Source organism: Heterodontus francisci, unplaced genomic scaffold, assembly GCF_036365525.1.
Source record: "Heterodontus francisci isolate sHetFra1 unplaced genomic scaffold, sHetFra1.hap1 HAP1_SCAFFOLD_932, whole genome shotgun sequence".
NCBI classification, from domain to species: domain Eukaryota; kingdom Metazoa; phylum Chordata; class Chondrichthyes; order Heterodontiformes; family Heterodontidae; genus Heterodontus; species Heterodontus francisci.
The window spans coordinates 169367-196378 of record NW_027140861.1 but is presented as its reverse complement, the minus strand read 5'-3'; the positions used below and the strand labels follow the sequence as shown (position 1 = coordinate 196378).

The 27012-nt window shown below is 46.3% G+C and overlaps 1 protein-coding gene across 12 annotated transcripts in view; it reads left to right on the top strand.

Moving 5' to 3' along the window:
- Window positions 1–3242: 3242 nt before the first annotated feature.
- LOC137361279 (class I histocompatibility antigen, F10 alpha chain-like) overlaps window positions 3243–27012 on the top strand; it is a 40207-nt gene continuing 16437 nt past the window's right edge. For 9 of the 12 annotated variants that reach the window (XR_010972142.1, XR_010972141.1, XR_010972139.1 and 6 more), the window contains exons 1-4: window positions 3243–3675; window positions 11507–11767; window positions 18795–19067; window positions 19617–19892. Coding sequence is in view for 8 of the 12 variants with exons in the window: in XM_068026169.1 (XP_067882270.1) it covers window positions 3258–3675; window positions 11507–11767; window positions 18795–19067; window positions 19617–19892 (1228 nt within the window). In the remaining 4 variants the exon portion in view is untranslated. Of the gene's footprint in view, window positions 3676–11506; window positions 11768–18794; window positions 19068–19616; window positions 19893–23536; window positions 23639–27012 lie in introns of all 12 variants that reach the window. The other 3 variants (XM_068026166.1, XM_068026170.1, XM_068026171.1) reach the window with 3 other exon arrangements.

Sequence of the window (27012 nt, the reverse complement as noted above, 5' to 3'; positions counted from 1 at the left end):
ATTGGACCCTCACTCTCAACTGTGGGGAGACCACTCCCTCCTCCCTAACCCATCACATTGGACCCTCACTCTCAACTGTGGGGAGACCACTCCCTCCTCCCTAACCCATCACATTGGACCCTCACTCCAACTGTGGGGACACCACTCCCTCCTCCCTAACCCATCACATTGGACCCTCACTCTCAACTGTGGGGAGACCACTCCCTCCTCCCTAACCTATCACATCGGACCCTCACTCTCAACTGTGGGGAGCCCACTCCCTCCTCCCTAACCTATCACATCGGACCCTCACTCCAACTGTAGGGAGCCCACTCGCTCCTCCCTAACCTATCACATTGGACCGTCACTCCAACTGTAGGGAGCCCACTCCCTCCTCCCTAACCCATCACATTAGACACTCACTCTCAACTGTGGGGAGACCACTCCCTCCTCCCTAACCTATCACATCGGACCCTCACTCTCAACTGTGGGGAGACCACTCCCTCCTCCCTAACCCATCACATTGGACCCTCACTCTCAACTGTGGGGAGACCACTCCCTCCTCCCTAACCTATCACATCGGACCCTCACTCTCAACTGTGGGGAGCCCACTCCCTCCTCCCTAACCTATCACATCGGACCCTCACTCCAACTGTAGGGAGCCCACTCGCTCCTCCCTAACCTATCACATTGGACCGTCACTCCAACTGTAGGGAGCCCACTCCCTCCTCCCTAACCTATCACATCGGACCCTCACTCCAACTGTAGGGAGCCCACTCCCTCCTCCCTAACCTATCACATCGGACCCTCACTCCAACTGTAGGGAGCCCACTCCCTCCTCCCTAACCCATCATATTGGACCCTCACTCTCAACTGTGGGGAGACCACTCCCTCCTCCCTAACCTATCACATCGGACCCTCACTCTCAACTGTGGGGAGACCACTCCCTCCTCCCTAACCCATCATATTGGACCCTCACTCCAACCGCAGGGAGCCCACTCCCTCCTCCCTAACCTATCACATCGGACCCTCACTCCAACTGTAGGGAGCCCACTCCCTCCTCCCTAACCTATCACATCGGACCCTAACTCCAACTGTAGGGAGCCCACTCCCTCCTCCCTAACCTATCACATTGGACCCTCACTCCAACTGTGGGGAGACCACTCCCTCCTCCCTAACCGATCACATCGGACACTCACTCCAACTGTGGGGAGTCCACTCCCTCCTCCCTAACCCATCACAGTGGACCCTCACTCTCAACAGTGGGGAGACCACTCCCTCCTCCCTAACCTATCACATCGGACCCTCACTCCAACTGTAGGGAGCCCACTCCCTCCTCCCTAACCTATCACATCGGACCCTCACTCCAACTGTAGGGAGCCCACTCCCTCCTCCCTAACCCATCACATCGGACACTCACTCCAACTGTGGGGAGACCACTCCCTCCTCCCTAACCGATCACATCGGACACTCACTCCAACTGTGGGGAGACCACTCCCTCCTCCCTAACCCATCACAGTGGACCCTCACTCTCAACAGTGGGGAGACCACTCCCTCCTCCCTAACCTATCACATCGGACCCTCACTCCAACTGTAGGGAGCCCACTCCCTCCTCCCTAACCTATCACATCGGACCCTCACTCCAACTGTAGGGAGCCCACTCCCTCCTCCCTAACCCATCACATCGGACACTCACTCCAACTGTGGGGAGACCACTCCCTCCTCCCTAACCCATCACATCGGACCCTCACTCCAACTGTGGGGAGACCACTCCCTCCTCCCTAACCCATCACATCGGACCCTCACTCTCAACTGTGGGGAGCCCACTCCCTCCTCCCTAATCTATCACATCGGACCCTCACTCTCAACTGTGGGAAGACCAGTCCCTCCTTCCTAACCCATCATATTGGACCCTCACTCTCAACTGTGAAGAGCCCACTCCCTCCTCCCCAACCTATCACATCGGACCCTCACTCCAACTGTGGGGAGACCACTCCCGCCTCTCTAACCCATCACATCGGACCCTCACTCTCAACTGTGGGGAGACCACTCCCTCCTCCCTAACCCATCACATTGGACCCTCACTCCTGACTATGAGGAGTCCTCTCCTTCTCTATTGGGATTCTCTGTTGGCCATGCCTCCTTCTGTTGATCTTGACTTTAGGATAATGGGAGGCCCTCAGCTTGCTGCAGCCACTCTCTCAGTAATCTTCTCCATGTTCAGCAGAGTTTCTAATCACTCAATCTGTTGTCCAAAGCAGTGAATGTGATCACTTTCTCCTCCATCTCCTCCCTAGGGTGCTCGTCCAAAGTGTGGACCCCCTTTCTCTCCCAGATCTCCAATTCCTGTCCACATGACCTGGTTTATCACAGTACGAGTAGTTCAGACTGTGTGTGGCTCGCTTGTGGACTGGCTCAGTCCCAGTCTCTGTCCCTAGTGGGACAAGGCTCGTCCACAGCTGAGACCTGCCTTTTCTGAGTCTCCGCTGCTCAAACTCACTCACCTGCTGGATGATCCCAACCTGGTGTCACCTCTTATATAGCTTGTTCCCAGTCCAATCCTTTGTGGACCGACACTCCCACCTTCTCCTTTAGAATGGGAGATAATCAAACAAGGAATAAGGATTTAAATCTGGGGTCTGTCATGGCTGGTGCTCACTTCCCTTCTCCTCCTGTCACCCCTACTCCCAAGATATAAATGTTAAAGATGCTCGAGAATGTTTCAGGGCTCCTTGTCTTACTCCACCCGCCTGTGCTAATAGTTAAGCAGGGTCCATCCCTAAGATAGTCAGTATTGCCCTTGTCAGCAGGAACATCTCAATCAGTTGCATCTTCCAGCCCCTCCTGGACCATTCGCCGTTCCACCACACTTCTACATGTCTACTTTAAACCTGAGCAAACACGAGTTCCTGTTGACACTATTTGTGGTTTCCTGTATCTGGGGTTGACTTAGTCTGTGGTGCAGCCTTTAATGTTGCCTGTGTATCCTTTAGGTTACTTTTACAGCTACCTTCTCCCTTAACCCATTGTTTATCTTACAGTTTCCAATATTCACTCCACACTGATTTTCCATCCTGCTTATTGACATTGGAGTGTCACTGGTCTTCCTTGGAGGTAGACTCACTCTGCAAACCTTTCCCTTTTTCAATTCACAGCTCCTGGTTTCTAAATCTTTTTCGCCCAGAGACTACTGTAGTTTTATTCTGATTGGACACAAATATGCTAACGAACCAATCAGTATGCAGCAGTCTGAATAACCAACAACATCTTCTGATTTAATGCAATCAGCACTGGGCACAGCTCACAGACCCAGAACACGGGGCAGAGGAATCACACAGTCTGAACTGGACACAGCTCACAGACCCAGAACACGGGGCAGAGAAATCACACAGTCTGAACTGGACACAGCTCACAGACCCAGAACACGGGGCAGAGGAATCACACAGTCTGAACTGGACACAGCTCACAGACCCAGAACACGGGGCAGAGAAATCACACAGTCTGAACTGGACACAGCTCACAGACCCAGAACACGGGGCAGAGGAATCACACAGTCTGAACTGGACACAGCTCACAGAGCCCGAGACAGTAGTTGGGAAAAGGATTCCCCACAAACTGTTCATCCCAGACTGTTGAGGGAAGCAACAATGATTGGAGTGATAGAACTGGTCCTCCTGTGTGGAGGAGTCTCTGCAGGTGAGTAATGGGGACTGAGAGGGTCTCAGTGCCAGGCTGGGTACTGGGGCATTAACCCTTGGTCAGTGGGTAATGGGCTCTGAGAGGACTCAGTGCCAGGCTGGGTACTGGGGCATTAACCCTTGGTCAGTGAGTAATGGGCTCTGAGAGGGTTTCAGTGCTAGACTGGGCACTGGGACTGGAGAATGGAGAGAGACTTTAGGGGGAGTGAGGGACATGGGACTGCAGAATGGAGATAGAGAGAGAGAACGATAGCAACAGCATTTGTATTTGATCATAATTGATTTGTACCTCAACTTCATTTACCATTTCCACCTCTGTAATATCACCCTCTCTCAGCTCTTCTGCTGCTGAAACCTCATCCATGTCTTTGTTACTTTCAGACGTCACTATTCTAACACATTCCTGACTTGCCTCTCACATTCTACCCTCTGTAACCTTGCGGTCATCCAAAACCTTGCTGCCCATTTCCTAACTTGCACCAAATCCCATTCACCCATCACCCCTGTGCTCACTGACCTACACTCGCACCCAGTTAAACAAATATCAATTTGAAAATTCTCATCCATATTTTCAAATCCCTCCATGGCCTCGTCCCTTCCAACCTCTGTAACACCCTCCGGTTCCACAACCCTCTGAGATATCTGTACTGCTCTAATTCTGGCCTCTGGAACATCCCTGATTTTAAACGTTCCACCATTGGTGCCCTTACCTTTGATTGACAAGGCCTCAGGCTCTGGAATTCCCTCCCTACACCTCTCCACCTCTCTAACTCACTTTCCTCCTTTAAGACACACCTGAAAACCTACCTCTTTAACCAAGCTTTTGATCCGCTGTTCTAATATCTCCTTATGTGGCCCTCTGTCATATTTTGTTTTGTAATGCCCCTGTGAAGCACTTTGGGATATTGTGTAATGTCACAGGCACTATATAAATACAAGTTCTTGTTGTTTCCCAGCTTTGCTCCATTATCCCTTGATACCCTTAGTGAACAAATATCTCTCATTTTGAAAACTCCAATTGATCCCCAGCATCCAGAGCCTTTTGATCGAGCGATTTCCAAATTTCCACTGGCCTTTGTGTGAAGAAGTCTTTCTTGACATCACCCCTGAACGGCATAGCTCCAATGTGAAGACTATATCCCCATATTCGTCATTCCCCCAATCAGGAAGTAGTTTTGCTGTATCTATTCTATCAAATTCTTGTAACATTTTAATCACTTCAATAATTCACCCTTTAATCTTCTAAACTCGAGAGAATATGAGCCAAATCTAAGAAATTTGTCCTGAACCCAATCAATCTGCCCTGTACCCACTCCAAGCCCAATAGATCATTCCAGAGGTGCAGTGTTCAGAACTAAACACAGCTCTCCAGATGTGCTCTAGCCAAAGCTCTGTTCAGCTGGAGCATAAATCCACCCCTATGGATAACAGGGGCTCTGTATTGTGTTGTGTTGTGTTGGGGTTTATTGACAGGCCCTCTGTGATGTGTACTGGTTTATTTACAGAGGCTCTGAGTTATGTTGGGTTTTATTTACAGGATGCTCTGTTGTGTTGAGGTTTAGTTACAGGGACCATGTGTTGTGTTGGTGTTTATTTACAGGGGCTCTGTGTTGTGTTGGTGTTCATTTCCAGGGGCTCTGTGTTGTGTTGGTGTTTATTTCCAGGGGCTCTGTGTTATGTTGGGGTTTATTTATAGGGGCTCTGTGTTGTGCTGGGGTTTATTTATAGGGGCTCTGTGTTGTGTTGGTGTTCATTTCCAGGGGCTCTGTGTTGTGTTGGTGTTTATTTATAGGGGCTCTGTGTTGTGTTGGTGTTCATTTCCAGGGGCTCTGTGTTGTGTTGGTGTTTATTTCCAGGGGCTCTGTGTTATGTTGGGGTTTATTTATAGGGGCTCTGTGTTGTGCTGGGGTTTATTTATAGGGGCTCTGTGTTGTGTTGGGGTTTATTTACAGGGGCTCTGTGTTGTGCTGGGGTTTATTTACAGGGGCTCTGTGTTGTGCTGGGGTTTATTTACAGGGGCTCTGTGTTGTGCTGGGGTTTATTTACAGGGGCTCTGTGTTGTGTTGGTGTTTATTTATAGGGGCTCTGTGTTGTGCTGGGGTTTATTTACAGGGGCTCTGTGTTGTGTTGGTGTTTATTTACAGGGGCTCTGTGTTGTGTTGTGTTTATTTACAGGGGCTCTGTGTTGTGTTGGTGTTTATTTATAGGGGCTCTGTGTTGTGCTGGGGTTTATTTACAGGGGCTCTGTGTTGTGTTGGTGTTTATTTACAGGGGCTCTGTGTTGTGTTGTGTTTATTTACAGGGGCTCTGTGTTGTGTTGTGTTTATTTACAGGGGCTCTGTGTTGTGTTGGTGTTTATTTACAGGGGCTCTGTGTTGTATTGGTGTTAATTTCCAGGGGCTCTGTGTTATGTTGGGGTTTATTTATAGGGGCTCTGTGTTGTGCTGGGGTTTATTTATAAGGGCTCTGTGTTGTGTTGGGGTTTATTTACAGGGGCTCTGTTTTGTGTTGGTGTTTATTTATAGGGGCTCTGTGTTGTGCTGGGGTTTATTTACAGGGGCTCTGTGTTGTGTTGGTGTTTATTTACAGGGGCTCTGTGTTGTGTTGTGTTTATTTACAGGGGCTCTGTGTTGTGTTGGTGTTTATTTATAGGGGCTCTGTGTTGTGCTGGGGTTTATTTACAGGGGCTCTGTGTTGTGTTGGTGTTTATTTACAGGGGCTCTGTGTTGTGTTGTGTTTATTTACAGGGGCTCTGTGTTGTGTTGTGTTTATTTACAGGGGCTCTGTGTTGTGTTGGTGTTTATTTACAGGGGCTCTGTGTTGTATTGGTGTTAATTTCCAGGGGCTCTGTGTTATGTTGGGGTTTATTTATAGGGGCTCTGTGTTGTGCTGGGGTTTATTTATAAGGGCTCTGTGTTGTGTTGGGGTTTATTTCCAGGGGCTCTGTTTTGTGTTGGTGTTTATTTATAGGGGCTCTGTGTTTTATTGGGGTTTATTTCCAGGGGCTCTGTGTTGTGTTGGTGTTTATTTACAGGGGCTCTGTGTTGCATTGGTGTTAATTTCCAGGGGCTATGTGTTATGTTGGGGTTTATTTATAGGGGCTCTGTGTTGTGTTGGGGTATAATTACAGGGGCTCTGTGTTGTGCTGAGGTTTATTTATAGGGGCTCTGTGTTGTGTTGGGGTTTATTTCCAGGGGCTCTGTTTTGTGTTGGTGTTTATTTATAGGGGATCTGTGTTTTATTGGGATTTATTTTCAGGGGCTCTGTGTTGTGTTGGTGTTTATTTACAGGGGCTCTGTGTTGTATTGATGTTAATTTCCAGGGGCTCTGTGTTATGTTGGGGTTTATTTATAGGGGCTCTGTGTTTTATTGGGGTTTATTTACAGGGGCTCTGTGTTGTGTTGGTGTTTATTTACAGGGGCTCTGTGTTGTGTTGGTGTTTATTTATAGGGGCTCTGTGTTGTGTTGGTGTTTATTTCCAGGGGCTCTGTGTTGTGTTGGTGTTTATTTACAGGGGCTCTATGTTGTGTTGTGTGGGTGTTTATTTCCAGGGGCTCTGTGTTGTGTTGGGGTTTATTTACAGGGCCTCTATGTTGCGTTGTGTCGGTGTTTATTTCCAGGGGCTCTGTGTTGTGTTGGGGTTTATTTACAGGGGCTCTGTGTTGTGTTGGTGTTTATTCATATGGGCTCTATGTTGTGTTGCTTGGATGCATCTTTGGGTTCATATACTGTCACTGTGGGTTTTGTGTTTGGGCTTCTTGCCCTGATGTCACTCTCTATATATGTATGGCATTGCTGTTTTAGGCTTTATGCTCTGATATCTGTGGGAGATGGGGTGTCTGTGTGTGCGCGCAGTTGAGGATTTGGGGTTCATGCCCTGATGTCTCTCTCTCTCTCTCTCTCTGGGGTTGGTGTTTTGAGGTTCATGCCCTGATGTCTCTCTCTCTCTCGCTCTGGGGTTGGTGTTTTGGGGTTCATGCCCTGATGTCTCTCTCTCTCTCTCTCTCTGTGGGGTCGATGTTTTGGGGTTCATGCCCTGATGTCTCTCTCTCTCTCTCTCTCTGTGGGGTTGATGTTTTAGGGTTCATGCCCTGATGTCTCTCTCTCTCTCTCTCTCTCTGGGGTTGATGTTTTGGGGTTCATGCCCTGATGTCTCTCTGTCTCTCTCTCTCTCTCTGTGGGGTCGATGTTTTGGGGTTCATGCCCTGATGTCTCTCTCTCTCTCTCTCTCTGTGGGGTTGGTGTTTTGGGGTTCATGCCCTGATGTCTCTCTCTCTCTCTGTGTGGGGTTGATGTTTTGGGGTTCGTGCCCTGATGTCTCTCTCTCTCTCTCTGTGGGGTTGATGTTTTGGGGTTCATGCCCTGATGTCTCTCTCTCTCTGTGGGGTTGATGTTTTAGGGTTCATGCCCTGATGTCTCTCTCTCTCTCTGGGGTTGATGTTTTGGGGTTCATGCCCTGATGTCTCTCTCTCTCTCTCTGTGGGGTTGATGTTTTGGGGTTCATTCCCTGATGTCTCTCTCTCTCTCTCTGTGGGGTTGGTGTTTTGGGGTTCATGCCCTGATGTCTCTCTCTCTCTCTCTCTGTGGGGTTGATGTTTTGGGGTTCATGCCCTGATGTCTCTCTCTCTCTCTCTGTGGGGTTGGTGTTTTGGGGTTCATGCCCTGATGTCTCTCTCTCTCTCTGTGGGGTTGATGTTTTGAGGTTCATGCCCTGATGTCTCTCTCTGTGGGGTTGGTGTTTTGGGGTTCATGCCCAGATGTCTATCTCTCTCTGTGGGGTTGGTGTTTTGGGGTTCATGCCCTGATCTCTCTCTCTTTCTCTCTCTGGGGTTGATGTTTTGGGGTTCATGCCCTGATGTCTCTCTCTCTCTCTCTGTGGGGTTGATGTTTTGGGGTTCATGCCCTGATGTCTCTCTCTCTCTCTGTGGGGTTGATGTTTTGGGGTTCATGCCCTGATGTCTCTCTCTCTCTCTCTGTGGGGTTGGTGTTTTGGGGTTCATGCCCTGATGTCTATCTCTCTCTGTGGGGTTGGTGTTTTGGGGTTCATGCCCTGATGTCTCTCTTTCTCTCTCTGGGGTTGGTGTTTTAGGGTTCATGCCCTGATGTCTCTCTCTCTCTCTCTGTGGGGTTGATGTTTTGGGGTTCATGCCCTGATGTCTCTCTCTCACTCTGTGGGGTTGATGTTTTGTGGTTCATGCCCTGATGTCTCTCTCTCTCTCTCTGTGGGGTTGATGTTTTGGGGTTCATGCCCTGATGTCTCTCTCTCTCTCTCTGTGGGGTTGATGTTTTGGGGTTCATGCCCTGATGTCTGTCTCTCGCTGTGGGGTTGATGTTTTGGGGTTCATGCCCTGATGTCTCTTTCTCTCTCTGTGGGGTTGGTGTTTTGGGGTTCATGCCCTGATGTCTCTCTTTCTCTGTGGGGTTGGTGATTTGGGGTTCATGCCCTGATGTCTCTCTTTCTCTGTGGGGTTGGTATTTTGGGGTTCATGCCCTGATGTCTTTCTCTCTCTCTCTTTGTGGGGTTGGTGTTTTGGGGTTCATGCCCTGATGTCTCTCTCTCTCATGGGTTTGGTGATTTGGGGTTCATGCCCTGATGTGTCTCCCTGTGCGGTTGGTGTTTTAGCGTTCATGCCCTGATGTCTTTCTCTCTCTGTGGGGTTGATGTTTTGGGGTTCATGCCCTGATCTCTCTCTCTCTCTCTCTCTGTGGGGTTGTTGTTTTGGGGTTCATGCCCTGATGTCTCTCTCTCTCTCTGTGGGGTTGATGTTTTGGGGTTCATGCCCTGATGTCTCTATCTCTGTGGGGTTGATGTTTTGGGGTTCATGCCCTGATGTCTCTCTCTCTGTGGGGTTGATGTTTTGGGGTTCATGCCCTGATGTCTCTCTTTCTCTGTGGGGTTGGTGATTTGGGGTTCATGCCCTGATGTCTCTCTTTCTCTGTGGGGTTGGTATTTCGGGGTTCATGCCCTGATGTCTTTCTCTCTCTCTCTTTGTGGGGTTGGTGTTTTGGGGTTCATGCCCTGATGTGTCTCTCTGTGCGGTTGGTGTTTTAGCGTTCATGCCCTGATGTCTTTCTCTCTCTGTGGGGTTAATGTTTTGGGGTTCATGCCCTGATGTCTTTCTCTCTCTGTGGGGTTGATGTTTTGGGGTTCATGCCCTGATGTCTCTCTCTCTGTGGGGTTGTTGATTTGGGGTTCATGCCCAGATGTCTCTCTCTCTCTCTGTGAGGTTGATGTTTTGGGGTTCATGCCCTGATGTCTCTCTCTCTGTGGGGTTGTTGATTTGGGGTTCATGCCCAGATGTCTCTCTCTCTCTGTGAGGTTGATGTTTTGGGGTTCATGCCCTGATTTCTTTCTTTCTCTGTGGGGTTGATGTTTTGGGGTTCATGCCCTGATGTCTCTCTCTCTGTGGGGTTGTTGATTTGGGGTTCATGCCCAGATGTCTCTCTCTCTCTGTGAGGTTGATGTTTTAGGGTTCATGCCCTGATGTCTCTCTCTCTCTCTGTGAGGTTGATGTTTTGGGGTTCATGCCCTGATGTCTCTCTCTGTGTGGGGTTGTTGATTTGGGGTTCATGCCCTGATTTCTTTCTCTCTCTGTGGGGTTGATGTTTTGGGGTTCATGCCCTGATGTCTCTCTCTGTGTGGGGTTGTTGATTTGGGGTTCATGCCCTGATTTCTTTCTCTCTCTGTGGGGTTGATGTTTTGGGGTTCATGCCCTGATGTCTCTCTCTGTGTGGGGTTGATGTTTTGGGGTTCATGCCCTGATGTCTCTCTCTCTGTGGGGCTGTTGATTTGGGGTTCATGCCCTGAGCTCTCTCTCTGTGCAGTTGGTGTTTTAGCGTTGATGCCCTGATGTCTTTCTATCTCTGTGGGGTTGATGTTTTGGGGTTCATGCCCTGATGTCTCTCTCTGTGTGGGGTTGATGTTTTGGGGTTCATGCCCTGATGTCTCTCTCTCTGGGGTTGGTGATTTGTGGTTCATGCCCTGATGTCTCTCTCTCTCTCTCTCTCTCTCTGGGGTTGATGTTTTGGGGTTCATGCCCTGATGTCTCTCTTTCTCTGTGGGGTTGGTGATTTGGGGTTCATGCCCTGATGTCTCTCTTTCTCTGTGGGGTTGGTATTTTGGGGTTCATGCCCTGATGTCTTTCTCTCTCTCTCTTTGTGGGGTTGGTGTTTTGGGGTTCATGCCCTGATGTCTCTCTCTGTGCGGTTGGTGTTTTAGCGTTCATGCCCTGATGTCTCTCTCTCTCTCTGTGAGGTTGATGTTTTGGGGTTCATGCCCTGATGTCTCTCTTTCTCTGTGGGGTTGGTGATTTGGGGTTGATGCCCTGATGTCTCTCTCTCTCTCTCTCTCTGTGGTGTTGATGTTTTAGTGTTCATGCTCTGATGTCTCTCTCTCTCTCTCTCTGTTGGGTTTGTGTTTTGGGGTTCATGCTCTGATGTCTCACTCGCTCTGTGGGGTTTGTGTTTTGGGGTTCATGCCCTGATGTCTCTCTCTCTCTCTCTCTGTGGGGTTGATGATTTGGGGTTGATGACCTGATGTCTCTCTCTCTCTCTCTCTCTCTCTGTGGTGTTGATGTTTTCGTGTTCATGCCCTGATGTCTCTCTCTCTCTCTCTCTCGCTCTGTGGGGTTGGTGATTTGGGGTTGATGCCCTGATGTCTCTCTCTCTCTCTCTCTGTTGGGTTTGTGTTTTGGGGTTCATGCTCTGATGTCTCTCTCTCTCTCTCTGTGGTGTTGATGTTTTGGGGTTCATGCCCTGATGTCTCTCTCTCTTTCTCTCTGTTGGGTTGGTGTTTTGGGGTTCATGCCTGATGTCTTTCTGTGTTTCAGGATCTCACTCTCTCCGGTATTTCTACACGGCAATGACCCCGATTCCTGGTCTGCCAGAGTTTGTGGCCGTCGGTTATGTGGACGATGCTACGATTGATTACTACGACAGCAATCTTCAGGAAGTAATCTCTCGGCAACAGTGGATGGCGGAGAGTCAGGGCCCTGAGTACTGGGAACAGCAGACACAGATCCTGCGGAGCTCAGAGCACATTGGACAGACCAATATTCAGACCGCCTTAAACCGGACCAACCAGACGGGTGGTGAGACCTTGCCCTCCCACAATGCTCTCTATTCCCGCACCACTGTTTCTCTCTACATTTTCCTCATGTCTATTTACCGTCTCATATTCCTAAATTCAAGCCTCACCGTGTCTCTCTATTCCCCACCGTTGTGTCTATTTCCCCCTCCCATATTTGTCTATTCCACCACCCTGTCTCTCTATTCCTCTCTCCGTGTCTCTCTATTCCCCCATCTCTCTCTATTCCCCTCCAAGTCTCTCTTTTCCACCAAGGTGTCTCCCTATTGGACCCCCATCTCTCAATTGCCTCCTCCCCCACATCTCTCTCTACACCACTCTGTGCCTCTCTACTCCACCCCAGTGTCTCTCTATTCCCAACCCCCAACCCCTCCCCCCCCCGCCCCCCCCGCCCGCCCCCCCAAACCCCATCATGTCTCTCTATTCCCTCCAAGTCTCTCTGTTCCACTATGGTGTCTTTCTATTAGACCCCAGTCTCTCAACTGCCTCCCCCACAATGTTTCTCTGTACACCCATCCGTCTCTCTCTCTCTCTATGCCCCCCGTGTCTCTGTATTTCACCCCTTTGCTGCTCTATTTTCACCCCAGTAACTCTCTATATCCCCTCCCATGTCTCTCTATTCCTCCATCTGTCTTTATTCTACCCCCATGTCTCTCTATTCCTCCCTCCCGTATCTCTCTATTCCCCCCACATATCTATTTGACACTCCATGCCTTCATAGTGAGAGGATTCGAGTACAGAAGCAGGGATGTCTTGTTGCAATTATACAGGGCCTTGGTGAGGCCACACCTGAAATATTGTGAGCAGTTTTGGTCTCCTTATCTGAGGAAGGATGTTCTTGCTATAGAGGGAGTGCAGCGAAGGTTTAACAGACTGATTCCTGGGATGGCGGGACTGAGGTATGAGGAAAGATTAATTCGCTAAGGATTATATTCGCTGGAGTTCAGAAGAGTGAGGGAGAATCTCATAGAAACCTATAAAATTCTACCAGGGCTTGAACCTTTCAGGACTGAGATGTGGAGAACTTTCTTTACCCAGAGAATGGTGAGCCTGTGGAATTCACTACCACAGAAAGCAGTTGAGGCCAAAACATTGTATGTTTTCAAGAAGGAGTTAGATGTAGCTCTTGGGTCTAAAGGGATCAAAGGGTATGGGGCGAAAGCGGGACCAGGTTACTGAGTTGGATTTAGATTTAGATTTAGATATACAGCACTGAAACAGGCCCTTCGGCCCACCGAGTCTGTGCCGACCATTAACCACCCATTTATACTAATCCTATACATATTTCTACTACATCCCCCACCTGTCTCGATATTTCCCTACCACCTACCAATACTAGGGGCAATTTATAATGGCCAATTTACCTATCAACCTGCAAGTCTATTGGCTGTGGGAGGAAACCGGAGCACCCGGAGAAAACCCACGCAGACACAGGGAGAACTTGCAAACTTCACACAGGCAGTACCCAGAATTGAACCCAGGTCGCTGGAGCTGTGAGGCTGCGGTGCTAACCACTGCGATCAGCGATGATCATAATGAATGGTGGAGCAGGCTCGAAGGGCCGAATGTCCTACTCCTGCTCCAATTTTCTATGTTTCTATGTATGTTTCTATTCCCCCAACTCCCCTGGTTTTTCTCAACTCCCGTGTCACTATCCCACCACGCACGCCACCCCCCCCCCACCATCTCTCTCTGAACCCTCCCCCTGTCTCTCTTTTCCCCTCCTGTGTCTCTCTTTTCCCCTCCTGTGTCTCTCTATCTATTCCCCTCCTGTGTCTCTCTATCTTTTCCCCTCCTGTGTCTCTCGATCTATTCCGCTCCTGTGTCTCACTATTCCCCTCCATATCTATTTCCCGTCCCATTTCTAACTGTTCCCCCACCCTCCCTAGTTTTTCTCTTCTTCCCACACCCTGTTTTTCTCTCTCTCTCTCTCTCTTCACTCCTCATGTCTTTCTGTTCCCCTGGGGAGAATTTTACAGACCCCCTGACATCAGGGGTCGTGATGTGGGGAGTCCGGAAAATGCCTGAGGGACAGGCTCACCACAGACCATGATGCCGGGAAGGCCCGGCCCGATATTGCCGGCGGTGACGAGGCCTCATGGCGGCACTCCCACCGCTTGGCGTCGGGAGCCCAATTTAAATACATAAATTAATTTAAATAAACAAAGAAATTCCCTTTACACTCCCGCCGTCTGTCCTGGTGTGGTATTTGTGTCAGTGGCCGGCAATCCCACACCTTCGGATCCCCGTCCAGGGATTAAAGGCGGAACACTGGTGGAGAGGGCGGAGCAGGTGTGTTTCTCTGTGTGGAGAGGAGGGAGTTGGGTCACAGTTATCTCATTGGTGCAGGGGATGGGGGGGAAGGGGTGAAGTGTAAAGTTGATGCACATTGTGGGGGGAAGGTCAGGTGCGCAAGGTAACTGTTTTGTAGGGGGAGAGGGCTGGTAATTTAATCGATGGTTATTGGGGGGGGTTGGTGGGAGAGGGGCAAGATCAATTTATTTAATTTTTAAAAATCAATCGCTCTTTAAATATTTAAATTGAAATCTAGGGTTGGAAGCCCTTTAAAAATGGCCTCAGCGCCTGCACAAAGGTAGCTGACGCTGTTGCCGGGGACGGACAGCCGCCCTCTCCATGTCATCGTGGTGGGCGGTCCGAATCGGCTATTTAAATGAGCCGCCGCACTTAATATCGCGGGGGCTGTGCAATGTGCAGCCCGCCCTGCTTTCGCCCACCGCCGATTATGGTGACAGGACTATAAATTTCAGCCCCCTGTGTCTCTCTACTCCCCCAACTCATCTCTCTCTGTTCCCCTACCCCTGCTGTGTCTCAAAAGAACTTAAGAAATAGGAGCAGGAATAGACTATTGAGCCTTTTCCAACATTTAAAAGATCATGGCTGATCTTCTATCTCAATTCCACCTTCCTGCACCGTCCTCCCCTCCCTTCATTCCCTTTGCACCCAAAAATCTATCAACCTTTGTCTTGAATCTACTCAATGAGTGAGCATCCACAGTTCTTTAGGGTGGAGAATTCCAAAGATTCACAACCTTCTGCATGAAGACATTTTTTTATCAACTCAATCTACAATGACCAACTCCTTATTCTGAGACTGTGACCCCGTATTCTAGATTCCCCGAACAGGGGAATCAACCTCTCAGTGTCTACTCTGTCAAGCCCCTTCAGAATCTTGTATATTCCAATTAGATCACTTCCCATTCTTCTAAATTCCAGGGAATATAGGTCTACCATACTCAATTTCTTCTTATAGGCCAATTAACTGGAATCAGTCTAGAGAACCTTTGTTATACTCCATCTCGGGCAAGTACGTTCTTTCCTTAAACTGCACACAATATTCCAGGTGTGACCTCAACTATACCCTGTGTAATTGTAGTTATCATATCGAAGGTAGAAAAAGTAACCTCACTATTTAAGAAAGGAGGGAGAGAGAAAATAGGTAACTACAGACATGTTAGCCCGACATTAGTAGGGGAAATGCTAGAATCTATTATAAAGGATGTGATAACTGGTCACTTAGAAAATAATGGTAGGATTGGGCAGAGTCACCATGGATTTATGAAAGGAAAATTATGTTTGACAAACCTGTTGGAATATTTTGAGGATGTAATTAGCAGGATAGATGAGGCGGAACCGGAGGATGTGGTGTATTTGGATTGTCAGAAGGCATTCGATAAGGTCCCACACAAGAGTAAGTAAGCAAAATTAGAGCACATGGGATTGGGGGTAATATACTGGCATGGACTGAGAATTGGTTAATGACCAGAAAACATGGAGTAGGAATAAATGGGCCATTTTCAGGTTGGCAGGCTGTGACTAGTGGTGTATGGCAGGAATCAGTGCTTGGATCCCAGCTATTCACAATCTATATCAATGATTTGGATATAGGGACCAAATGTAATATTTCCAATTATGCTGATGACACAAAACTAGGAGGCAATGTGAGTTGTGAGGAGCATACAAAGAGGCTTCAAGGGGATTTAGATAGGCTAAGTGAATGGACAAGAACATGACAGGTGGAATATAATGTGGATCCACTTTGGTAGGAAAAACAGAAATGCAGAGTATTTCTTAAATGGTGAGAGAATGGGAAGTGTTGATGTCCAAAGGGACCTGGGTCTCCTTGTTCATCAGTCACTAAAAAGTAACATGCAGGTGTTTAAAAAAAAAACGCCACAGTACACAAGGCGATGGGCCAAGTGCTGGAAAATGGGATTAGAATAGTTAGGTGCTTGATGGCCAGTATGAACACGATGGGCCAAAGGGCCTATTTCGGTGCCGTATAACTCTATGACTCTAGGTACAGCAAGCAATTAGGAAGGCAAATGGTATGTTGGCCTATATTGCAAGAGGATTTGAGTACAGGAGTGAAGATGTCTTGCTGCAATTTTATAGAGCCTTGGTGAGACCGTACCTGGAGTGTCGAGTATAGTTTTGGTCTCCTTGCCTCCGGAAGGATATACTTGCCATAGAGGGAGTGCAATGAAGGTTCACCAAACTGATTCCTGGGATGGTGAGATTGTCCTATGAGGAGAGATTGAGGAGACTGGGCCTGTATGCTCCAGAGTTTGGAAGAATGATCTCATTGAAGCATACAAAATTCTTCGAAGTCTCGACAAGGTTGATGCAGGATGGAGGTTTCCCCCGGCTGGGGAGTCTCGAACCAGCGGCCACAGTCTCAGATTAAGGATTAGGCCATTTAGGACTGAGAGAGGATGAATTTCTTCACTCAGAGGGTAGTAAATCTTAGGAATTCTCTACCCCAGCGGGCTGTGGAGGCTCAGTCATTGAGTGTGTTCAAGAGAGAGATTGATAGTTCTCTAGATATTGAAGATATCAATGAATATGGGGATAGTGCAGGAGGATGCCCTTAGGGTAGAAAATCAGCCATGATCTAGTTAAATGGTGGAGTAGGCTCAAGGGGCTGAATGGCCTACTCTTGCTCCAATTTCCTATGTTCTCTAATCTGATTGATTTAATTTAATTAAATCAGCTCATACACCAAGAGGATGCTGAACGACTTGGCCTCTAAAGCTTTGATAAAGTGAATAGTTTGAGCAATGCTGAGAAAGAGAAAGTAAAGCTCAGCCACGTCATTAGCAACCTCCTCATCCCTGAAGCATTTCCATCGTATTTTGGGGCATTCTTGCTCACCTAAACTCTGAAATGATCTTGTTCGAGTTTTCCAGCATTTCCACAATCTGTCAATAGCCAGCAGTAGAAAAAGCCACCTGATCACAACGTGCTTCAACAGATTGCGCTCCTCCATGCCAACAAAGTCACAAAACTCCCTTAAATGCTCTGTTCTGATTGCAGAAGTGTGGAAGTGACCGTATACCTTGAGAATGATGGTTTTTTGTATCAACAGCGAGGTTTCAGATGATGTACCTTGTTGTATTATGCAAAATATGAGCCAAACAGTTGGCTGCAACTATGTCCGTTTGAGAGCCTTTTACTTCTTGGTAAATACTGTTGTGCTTTTCAGAATTAACACTAGTGTTGTCAGCCAAATACACGGAAAGTCTTCATGGGATGAGATCAAAGGCACTGAGTTTGGATCATTTTTCTGTTGCGATTGCTTCCCAGGTTTCCTGGCTATCAGTATAAAAATCCAACAGTAAATGCGGGATCCCCTTCTCAAAATTAAAATATCCCAAACCGAAGGGGAAACATTTTGTTTCACCCTTGTTTGACGCATCAATTGCCAAAGAAAATAAAAAGATCATCTGCTTTAATGCAATCCAAGTACTTCTGCATGAAGCTTCTCGCTCAGTGTTTTTGCCTTTGTTTCCCCACATGTCAGGTCTCTTGGTATGAAGGAGATTTCTTTGTCACCTTGTACTGCAGTCGATATTTCTATAAGACTGGTGATTCTTCACCGCGTGGCAGACATTTGTAGTTCAGCAGCAGTTACTTTATTGTTTTGAGGTGATGCAGATGATTTGAAAAAAAGACCTCAATGATGATGTACTTGCAAATTGGGTGCTCACTTTGTGTTTTTCCAACAAAATGTGTTGATCCACATCTCCCTTTCCTTGGTGGCTGACATTGGTATCACCTTGGTACAAAATGCAGAGTGTTTGATCCTCTCCCTTCCTGATTTTTTTTTTGCTATGAAATCACTTTCTTTTGACCATACTGCATTGAACAATGTCTTTTGCTTGAGCATTTTGATGAAGAAGACAATGGCTCCACTTTCATCACAGTACAAGCAACAGATATAGCGTTCGGGCGTCTAAAAGACAGGCACATGGTTAGGTCCAATAGGATCTTTGCGGGTACTCACAGGACCAATAGAATTCTGATTTTAAATGACACTGATATTAGCCAATGAAGACGAGAGGCTGGACATTTCCAAAGTAATGGATGCAGACCAAATGGCCACCCTACCACATTGTATTTCATCTGACATGTTCTTGCCTACTCACTCAACCTGCCCTATCCCTCTGTGGAACTTTTTGTGTCTTGGGCCTAAATAGCTGAGACCCAAGTACTGATCCCTGTGGTACCCAACTCATTACAGCCTGCCATCCCGGAGATGACCCGTTTATTCCTACTCTCTGTTTTCTGTCCTTTAACTAATCCTCAAAGCCTTGAGTCCTAATTTAGTGGAAAAAAGCTCTTGGATGGCACCTCATTGAATGCTTTTTGAAAATTCAAATACACTACATCCATTGGTACTCCTTATTCATCTTATCAGTTACTTCTTCAAAAATCTCAAACATATTTTCCAAACACAATTTTTGTTTCATACGCTCCAACCGTAATGGTCTCTCCACTATATAGTAAACAGAAGCCGGGAATTGGGTGGAGTGATGCACTTTGTTGTGGGGCTGAAAGACAGGACCAGCTCTTTACCAACTCCCAATCATTCCCGGCTTTCCCCCACCTCCCCTTCACTCTGCTCCTGGATCTGTTTGGCTGTGTGTGTTTCACTGACAGTTGTGGAAGGCAGTCAGAACTGTTGGCTCTCTGTTATTTGGCTCTGATTGGCTGTGTGTGTTTGATTGACAGGGATCCACACAGTACAGGTGATGTATGGCTGTGAGCTGCAGGATGACGGGAGCACCAGCGGGTTCCATCAGGAAGGCTGGGACGGGCGGGATTACATCAGCTTTGATAAGGATAACATGGTGTGGGTAACACCGGTAAGCTGGGGACTGATTACCAAGAACAAGTGGGACCAGGACAAGGCCAGGAACCAGCAGAGGAAGGGTTACCTGGAGGGGACCTGCATCGAATGGCTGAAGAAGTACCTGAAACTTGGAGAAAAGGAACTGAGACACGGTGAGTGAGTGGGTGGGGGTGGGGGGAGGGGGGAGAGTCAGTGAATGAGGTGGGACTGAGAGTCAGTGAGTGAGGGGGGTCTGAGAGTCAGTTAGTGAGGGGGGGGGACTGAGAGTCAGCGAGTGAGGGGGGACTGAAAGTCAGCGAGTAAGGTGGGACTGAGACTCAGCGAGTGAGGGGGGGACTGAGACTCTGAGTGAGGGGGGACTGAGACTCTGAGTGAGGGGGTCTGAGACTCTGAGTGAGGGGGGACTGAGAGTTGGTGAGTGAGGGGGGACTGAGAGTCGGTGATTGAGGGGGAAGGGACTGAGTGTTGGTGAGTAAAGGGGGGACTGAGAGTCGGTGAGTCAGAAGAGGTGACTGAGAGTCGGTGGTCTAAACCCCAGTTTAAAGGGGTACGTACTGTTACCTGGAGTCAGGGTGTCTAAACCCCAGTTTAAAGGGGTATGTACCTTTCCCTGGGGTCAGGGGTCTAATCCCCAATTTAAAGGGATATTTGCCATTCCCTGTCTCTCACACTGACCTGCCTCTGATCTGTTTTACTCTCAGTTGCTCCTCAAGTGTTTCTTTCCGCGGACAAGGCATCAGCTGCTAAACCGACACAACTCTGCTGCCTCGTCACAGGATTTTACCCTCGCGATATCGAAGTCACCCTCTTGAGAAATGGCGCACCGATTGCAGACACATGTTCCACTGGCATCCTACCCAACCATGATGGCACCTACCAGCTCAGGAGATGGGTTCAGATCGCACCTGAGAATGGTGCCAACTATTCCTGTCAGTATGAGCAAAGCGAAAAAGAAGGAATGGAGATCCTAGACTGGGGTAAGAGGAACAGTGACTGTTTAGAATCACCTCTCCTCATTCTGCCTTCCAAAATCAATCACCTAACACTTCTCTGCATTAAACTGCATTTGTCACGTGTCTGCCCATTTCACCAGTCTGTCTATGTCCTCCTGAAATCTGTTCTAATCCTCTTCATTGGTTACTGCATTTCTGAGTTTTGTGTCATTGCACACCTTGAATTTATGCCCTTATACCCAAGTCCAGATCATTAATATATATCAAAAAGAGATGTGATCCTCATACCAATCCTTCACTTTCTACTTCCTTCCAGTCTGAAAAATAATCATTCACCATTCCTCTCTGATTTCTGTCCCTGATCCAATTCCATATCCACTCTGACACTGTCCCTCTTATCCCATTGGCTTCAATTTTACTAGTAAGTCTATTTTGTGGCACTTTATCAAATGCCTTCTGAAAGCCCATATACACAACATACAGCACACTACCCTCATCAACACTGTCCGTCTATTCATCAGAGAACTTGATCAAGTTTGACAAGTTTGCCTTTGACAATTCTGTGCTCGCTTTCAATTTATTAACCCATGTTTTTCCACCTGACATTAAGTTTGTCCCAGATTGTTACAACATTAACAAGAGAGGATCGAGGTAAGTGAAAGCAATCAATGGAGACTGTGATAAGAATTGTAATGGGAGTTGGCTACAGGCATCCTGATAATACATTCTTCCACTGCATAGCTGTTAATTCAGAGATCAAAGAGACTTGTAGTCAATGAAGAGATGTTTTAATGGGAGACTTTAATTCCCATATAGATTGGGAAGAACAGAGTAGCTCAAGTCAGAAAGCTTGTGAATTTCTTGACTGCATTCAACATAGTTTTCTGGAACCAACAAACAGGCAGGCCACACTAGATCTAGTAGTGAGCCAGACATAGTTAATCTAACGGTAAGGGAACATTTACTTAACTGCGAGCCTGACATGTTTGAAAAGGAAAAACATAATACTGTTATGAAGATCCTCGAATTTGGTAAGGCTAACTTTTAATAGGATGAGACAGAGACTGATGACCGCAAACTGAACAAAACTGTTATTGGGTAAAACTACAGATGAACAGTGGGAGGTGTTCAGAAAAGAATTTAGCTTAATACAGAAACGAGAAGGGCCGAGAGGTCTACTTGAGAAGAAGTGAAAGGTAACCTAAAACTAAAGGATAAAGCAAAGCATAGTATAGATCGAGTGGACTGGGAGAGAGCGAAAGAACATACAGTAAGAGCAGAAATATCAACAGACATTTATGAGGGTATCAAGATTAACACAAAGCTTTTACAATTATGTCAGAAGCAAAAGGCCCATGTGGCCCTTTAAAAATCATTGCGGTCATACTGCAAATGTGAATAAGGAAAGGGTAGGACTTTTAGAATAATACAATAAAAACAGACAATGTTGGAAATACTCAGCAGGTCAGGTAGCATCTGTACAGAGAGCAATAGTGTTAACCTTTCAGATCAGTGACCTCCATTCTGACAAAGTGGTATTGACCTGAAACATTAACTCTGTTGCTCACATCATAGATGCTGCCTGACCTGCTGAGTATTTCTAGAATGTTATGTTTTTATTTCAGATTTCCAGCATCTGCAGTGTTTTATTTTGTTGGAACTTCGTGTCATTGAATCATAGAACCCTACAGCACAGTAGGAGGCCATTTGGCCCATCGAGCCTATGCTGGCTCTTGGGATGAGTAGTCATTCTTAGTGCCATGTGTCTGCTTTTTGTCCCTAAATGTGTCAGCTCATCATCCTCAAATATCTGTACAACACCCTGTTTAAAATTGTTTCTGGAATCAGCTTCCACTTCTTTTCAGGTAGAACATTCCAGATCCCGACAGCTGAGTAAAATAAAATCCTCATTTCCCCTCTCTATCTTTTACCAATGATTTTAAATCTATAACCTCTGGTTATTGACCCACTCACCGGAGGGAATAACTTTCCTCTCTTTACCTTAGCAAAACTGCTCATCATCTTGAAAAAAATCTATTAGGTCACCTCCTAACCTTCTCTATTCCAAGGGGAACAGTCCTAACTTTTCCAACCTCTCCTCATAACTATAGTCTGTTATCTCTGTTAACATCCTGATAAACCTCCTCTGTGCCCTTTCTAAGGCCTTTACATCTTTTCGGAAGTGTGGTGGCCGGAATTGTCCACAATACTCCAACCGAGGCCTAACCAGTGATTTATAAAGTTCTAGCATGATCTCTTTACTTTTATATTCTGTACCTCGATTTATAAATCCATGTAACCCATATACTTTTACAACCACCTTATCAACTTGCTGTGCCATCTTTAAGGATTTGTGCATTTGGAAACCAAGGTCTCTTTATTCATCTACACTTTTCAAAATATCATCTACATTCTTTCAACATTAGTCCTTCCAAAGTGCATCACTTCACACTTCCCTACATTGAACTTCACCTGCCATGTCTTTGTCCATTTCACCATCCTGTCACCCTGAAGCCTAGAATGATTGAATCACAGAATCGTTACCGTGCAGGAGAAGGCCATTCGGTCCATCTTGTCTACACTGGCTCTCTGAAAGAGCAATTTCCTCAGTTCCATTCAGCTGCCTTCTCCCTGTAACCCTGCACATTCTTCCTTGTCATATAACTGTCTAATTCCCTTTTGAATGCTTCAATTGAACCTGCCTCCACCACGTTCTCAGGCAGTGCATTCTAAACCATAACCACTCGCTGCATGAAACAGCTTTTCCTCATGTCACTTTTGCTTAACTTTACCAAATACTTGAAATCTGTGCCCTCTCATTCTCGATCCTTTCACGAGTGGGAACAGTTTCTCTCTCTCTACTCTGTTCAGACCCCTCATGATTTTGAATACCTCTATCAAATCACCTCTCAGCCTTCTCTTCTCCAAGGAAAACAGTCTTAACTTCTCCAATCTATCTTCATAACTGAAGTTCTTCATCCCTGGAACCATTCTCGTGAATCCTTTCTGTAATCTCTCCAATGCCTTCACATCTTTCCTAAAGTGCGGCCACCAGAACTGGATGCAATGCTCCAGCTGAGGCCAAACTAGTGTCTTATATAAATTCAACTTCCTTGCTCTTGTACTCTACCCCCCTACTAATAAAGCACAGGATACTGTATGCTTTATTAACCTCTCTTTCAACCTGTCCTGCCACCTTCAATGACTTTTGCACATATACACATAGGTCCCTCTGCTCCTGCCCCCCCTTCTGAATTGTACCCTTTATTCTATATTGTCTCTCCATGTTCATCCTATCCTCATTACTCCATACTACTTTGCCAAAAGTTTTATCATTTGCAAACTTTATAATGCTGTTCCCTACACCTAAGCCTAAGCCATTTATAAATGTTGCCAAGAGTAATGGACCCAAAACTGACCCTTGGGAAACAACACTGCCCCCCACTTCCCAATCTGAAAAACATCTACCAACATCCTTTGCTTCCAGTCACTGAGCCAGTTTCATATCCCCTTGGTTCCATGGGCTGACATCTCCTTAATAAGCCTCCTGTGCAGCATTTTGCTGAACGCCTTCCAAAAGTCCATATGTGCAACATCTATTGAACTATTTGTCAGTTCCAAAGAAGGGTCACTGACCCGAAACATTAACTCTGCTTCTCTTTTCACAGATGCTGCCAGACCTACTGAGTGGTTCCAGCATTTCTTGTTTTTATATCTATTGAACTATGTTGATCAATCTTCTTCGTTACCTCATCAAAGAATTCAATCAAGTTGGTCAGACACAATTTGCCTTTAACAAACCCATGCTGGCTCTTCTTGATTAACCCATGCCTTTCCAATTGAAAGTTAATTTTGTCCTTGATACTGGATTTGAATAACTTCCCCACTACCAATTATCAGCTGACTGGCCTGTGATTTCCTGGTTTATCCCTCTCCCCTTTCTTTAATAGTGGTATAACATTAGCAACCCTCCAGTTCTCCAATAGCGCTCCTATATCCAATGAAGATTGAAAGATTACATAGGATAAATAGTAGAGAAACTGGCCATTCGGCCCAACCAGTCCATGTTGGTGGCACCACTCAAGCCTCCTCCCATCTTTCCTCATTTAAAGGGCGGCACAGTGGCGCAGTGGTCAGCACCACAGCCTCACAGCTCCAGCGGCCCGGGTTCAATTCTGGGTACTGCCTCTGTGGAGTTTGCAAGTTCTCCCTGTGTCTGCGTGGGTTTCCTCCGGGTGCTCCGGTTTCCTCCCACATGCCAAAGACTTGCAGGTTGACAGGTGAATTGGCCATTAGCAATTGCTCCTAGTATAGGGAGGGAAATATAGGGACAGGTGGGGATGTGGTAGGAAAATGGAATTAGTGTTGGATTAGTATAAATGAGTGGTTGATGGTCAGCACAGACTCGGTGGGCCGAAGGGCCTGTTTCAGTGCTGTATCTCTAAACTAAAAAAAATCTGTCATCGGAACTCTGTATTCCCTTCTCCCTCATATGCTTGTCTAGTTTCTCCTTAAATAGATCGATACTATTTGCTTCAATCACTCCCTGTGATAGCGAATTCTGTGTTCACATGGTAGCTATCTGTTATTGATCTCCTCCTGTTATGGTCTTCCCAACAAGTGGAAAATTTCTCTCTCTATCCACTCTGTGAAATCCTGTCAAATTTTAAAGACCTCTTTTCAGTCACAATTCATCCTTGTTTTTAAAGAGAAAAGAGACCCAGCTGTTCATCCTTTCCTGATATGTATACCCATGTATTTCCTGTATTGTCCTTGTAAATCTTCTTTCACTCTCTTGAGTGCTTCTATCTCTTTTTTTATAATATGGCAACTGGGACGTCGCGCGGTTTGATACAGGTTTAACATAATTTCAGTACTTTTCAATTCTATTCCTCTAGAAAGAAAGCCTTGCTAACCTGTAGTGATTGGTGTATTTGTACATTCCTGTACTTTTCATAATCTTCCTGGTTATTAACTGAATCTTGCTAGTGACATCTGTCATAGCCTCCTTTTTTCTCTGCTTTAGTTTAACTTTTACTTCCTTTGTCATCCATGGCACATTAGCTTTGGATGCTCTGCCCTTTCCCCTTCAAAGGAACATATCTAGTTTATATGTTTCTGTCTGAACTATCTCTTCCCGAATGTTCTCCATTGTTCTGTTACTGCTTTACTTTTTCCAGGCTTCAATCTTCATAGGAATGGGAAAGGATAATATACCTGACATTGCAGGGAAACAAATAATGAACCAATGACAATGTAAGCTGGAAAATAGTATTTAGAAAAATGACTGTAGAGACTGAGAAATGCCCAGGACCTGTTGGTTTCACCCCTGGGTTTTAAAGAAAGTAGGTGAGGAAATTGTAGATAATTTCGCCATAATCTTCCAAAGCTCCCTCGATGCAGGAATTATTCCTATCGATTGGAAAATTGTATACATAACTTCATTATTAAAGAAAGGTGAGAGAGAAACCAAGAAATTATAAATCTGTTAGTCTAACATCTGTTGTGGGGAAGGTTATGGAATCTATCATTAAGACAGAGTGACTGAGTACTTAGAGAAATTTGAGCTGATTGAAGAGAGCCAATGTGGATTTGTAAGGGGGAGGTCATGTCTAATGAAACAAATTGAATTTTTTTGAGGAAGTAACTAAAGTAGTGGATAGGGGAATGTCTATGGATATAGTTTATGTGGACTTGCTGAAGACTTTCGATAAGGTTCCACATAAGAGATTTCTTAAAGCTCTTGGAATTGAAAGCATATTATTGAGCTGATTAGGAAATTGATTTGGCAGTAGACAGACTGTAGGGATAATGGGTATGTATGAATTGGAAGGAAATGACCAGTGGTATCTCACGGGGATCTGTGCTGGGGCCTCAACCATTCAGTATTTAAAGTCTTAAAAAGCACAATAGAGCGACACATATCCAAGTTTACTGATGACACCAGGTTCAGTGGCATAGCAAGCAGAGTAGACAGGAGCATAAAATTACAAGAGACATTGATTGTTTGGGTGGGCAAAATTGTGGCAGATGTATTTCCGTGCAGGCAAACGTGAAGTCATCCATTTTGGATGAAATAAGGGTAGATCAGCGTATTTTCTAAATGGTGGAAAGCCTTGTCTCGGACCAGACCTGGAGAACTGTGTACAGTTCTGGGCACCTCATCTTTAGAAAGGTATAAATATACTGGCCTTGGAAGGAGTGCAGCACAGATTCAACAGAATGTTACTTGGCTACAAAGGTTTAATTATGAGGAGAGATTACACAGACTAGGCTTGTGTTCCCTGGGATAGAGAAGGTTAAAGGACGATTGAGGTTTTCAGGATTTTGGAAGGAATTGAGGGTAAGGTAGATGGAAAGAAACTTTTCTGCTGGTGGTGGAGTCTCGGACAAAGGGGATATAACATTGAAATCAGACCCAGACCATTCAGGAGAGAAGTTAGGAAGCGTTTCTTCAAACAGATGGTGGGAGAAGTGTGTAACTCTGTTCCATAAAAAGCAGTAAATGCTAGCTCAATTAAATTCAGATCTGAGGTCAATAGATTTTTTTGCTAGCTAATCTATTGAGGTATATGGAGTTAGGACACAGATCACCCTCAATATCACTGAATGGCAGAACAGGCTCTAAGGATTGAATGGTCTACTCCTATTCCTGTTGTCTCAACATTCTCGCACCACTGAAGTCAGGCTAACAGTAGTTGCCCGTGTGTGTGTATGTGTGTGTGTGTGTGTGTCTGTGTGTCTGTGTGTCTGTGTGTCTGTGTGTCTGTGTGTCTGTGTATAACATTTGAACCTCTCCAGTTCTCTGGCACCATCCCACTACCGAAGGAGGATTGCAAGATTGTGACCACAGCCTCCGATATCTCCACCTTTAATTCCCTCAGTAATCTCAGTGACTTTTCTACTTTCAGCATTGCCAACCTTTTAACTACCTCCTCTTTATCAATTTTTATTCTATTCAGTTTCTCTACTACCTCTTCCTCTACTGTGAAATTAGCAGCACCCTCTTTAGTGATGTTTATCAAACCAATCGACTGCTTTTCAACTCACTGAAATTAGCCCTCCTCCAGTTGAGTAATTTCATGTTCAATTTTTCCATGTCATTTTCCATAACTACTGTAAACCTGATGATATTGTGATCACT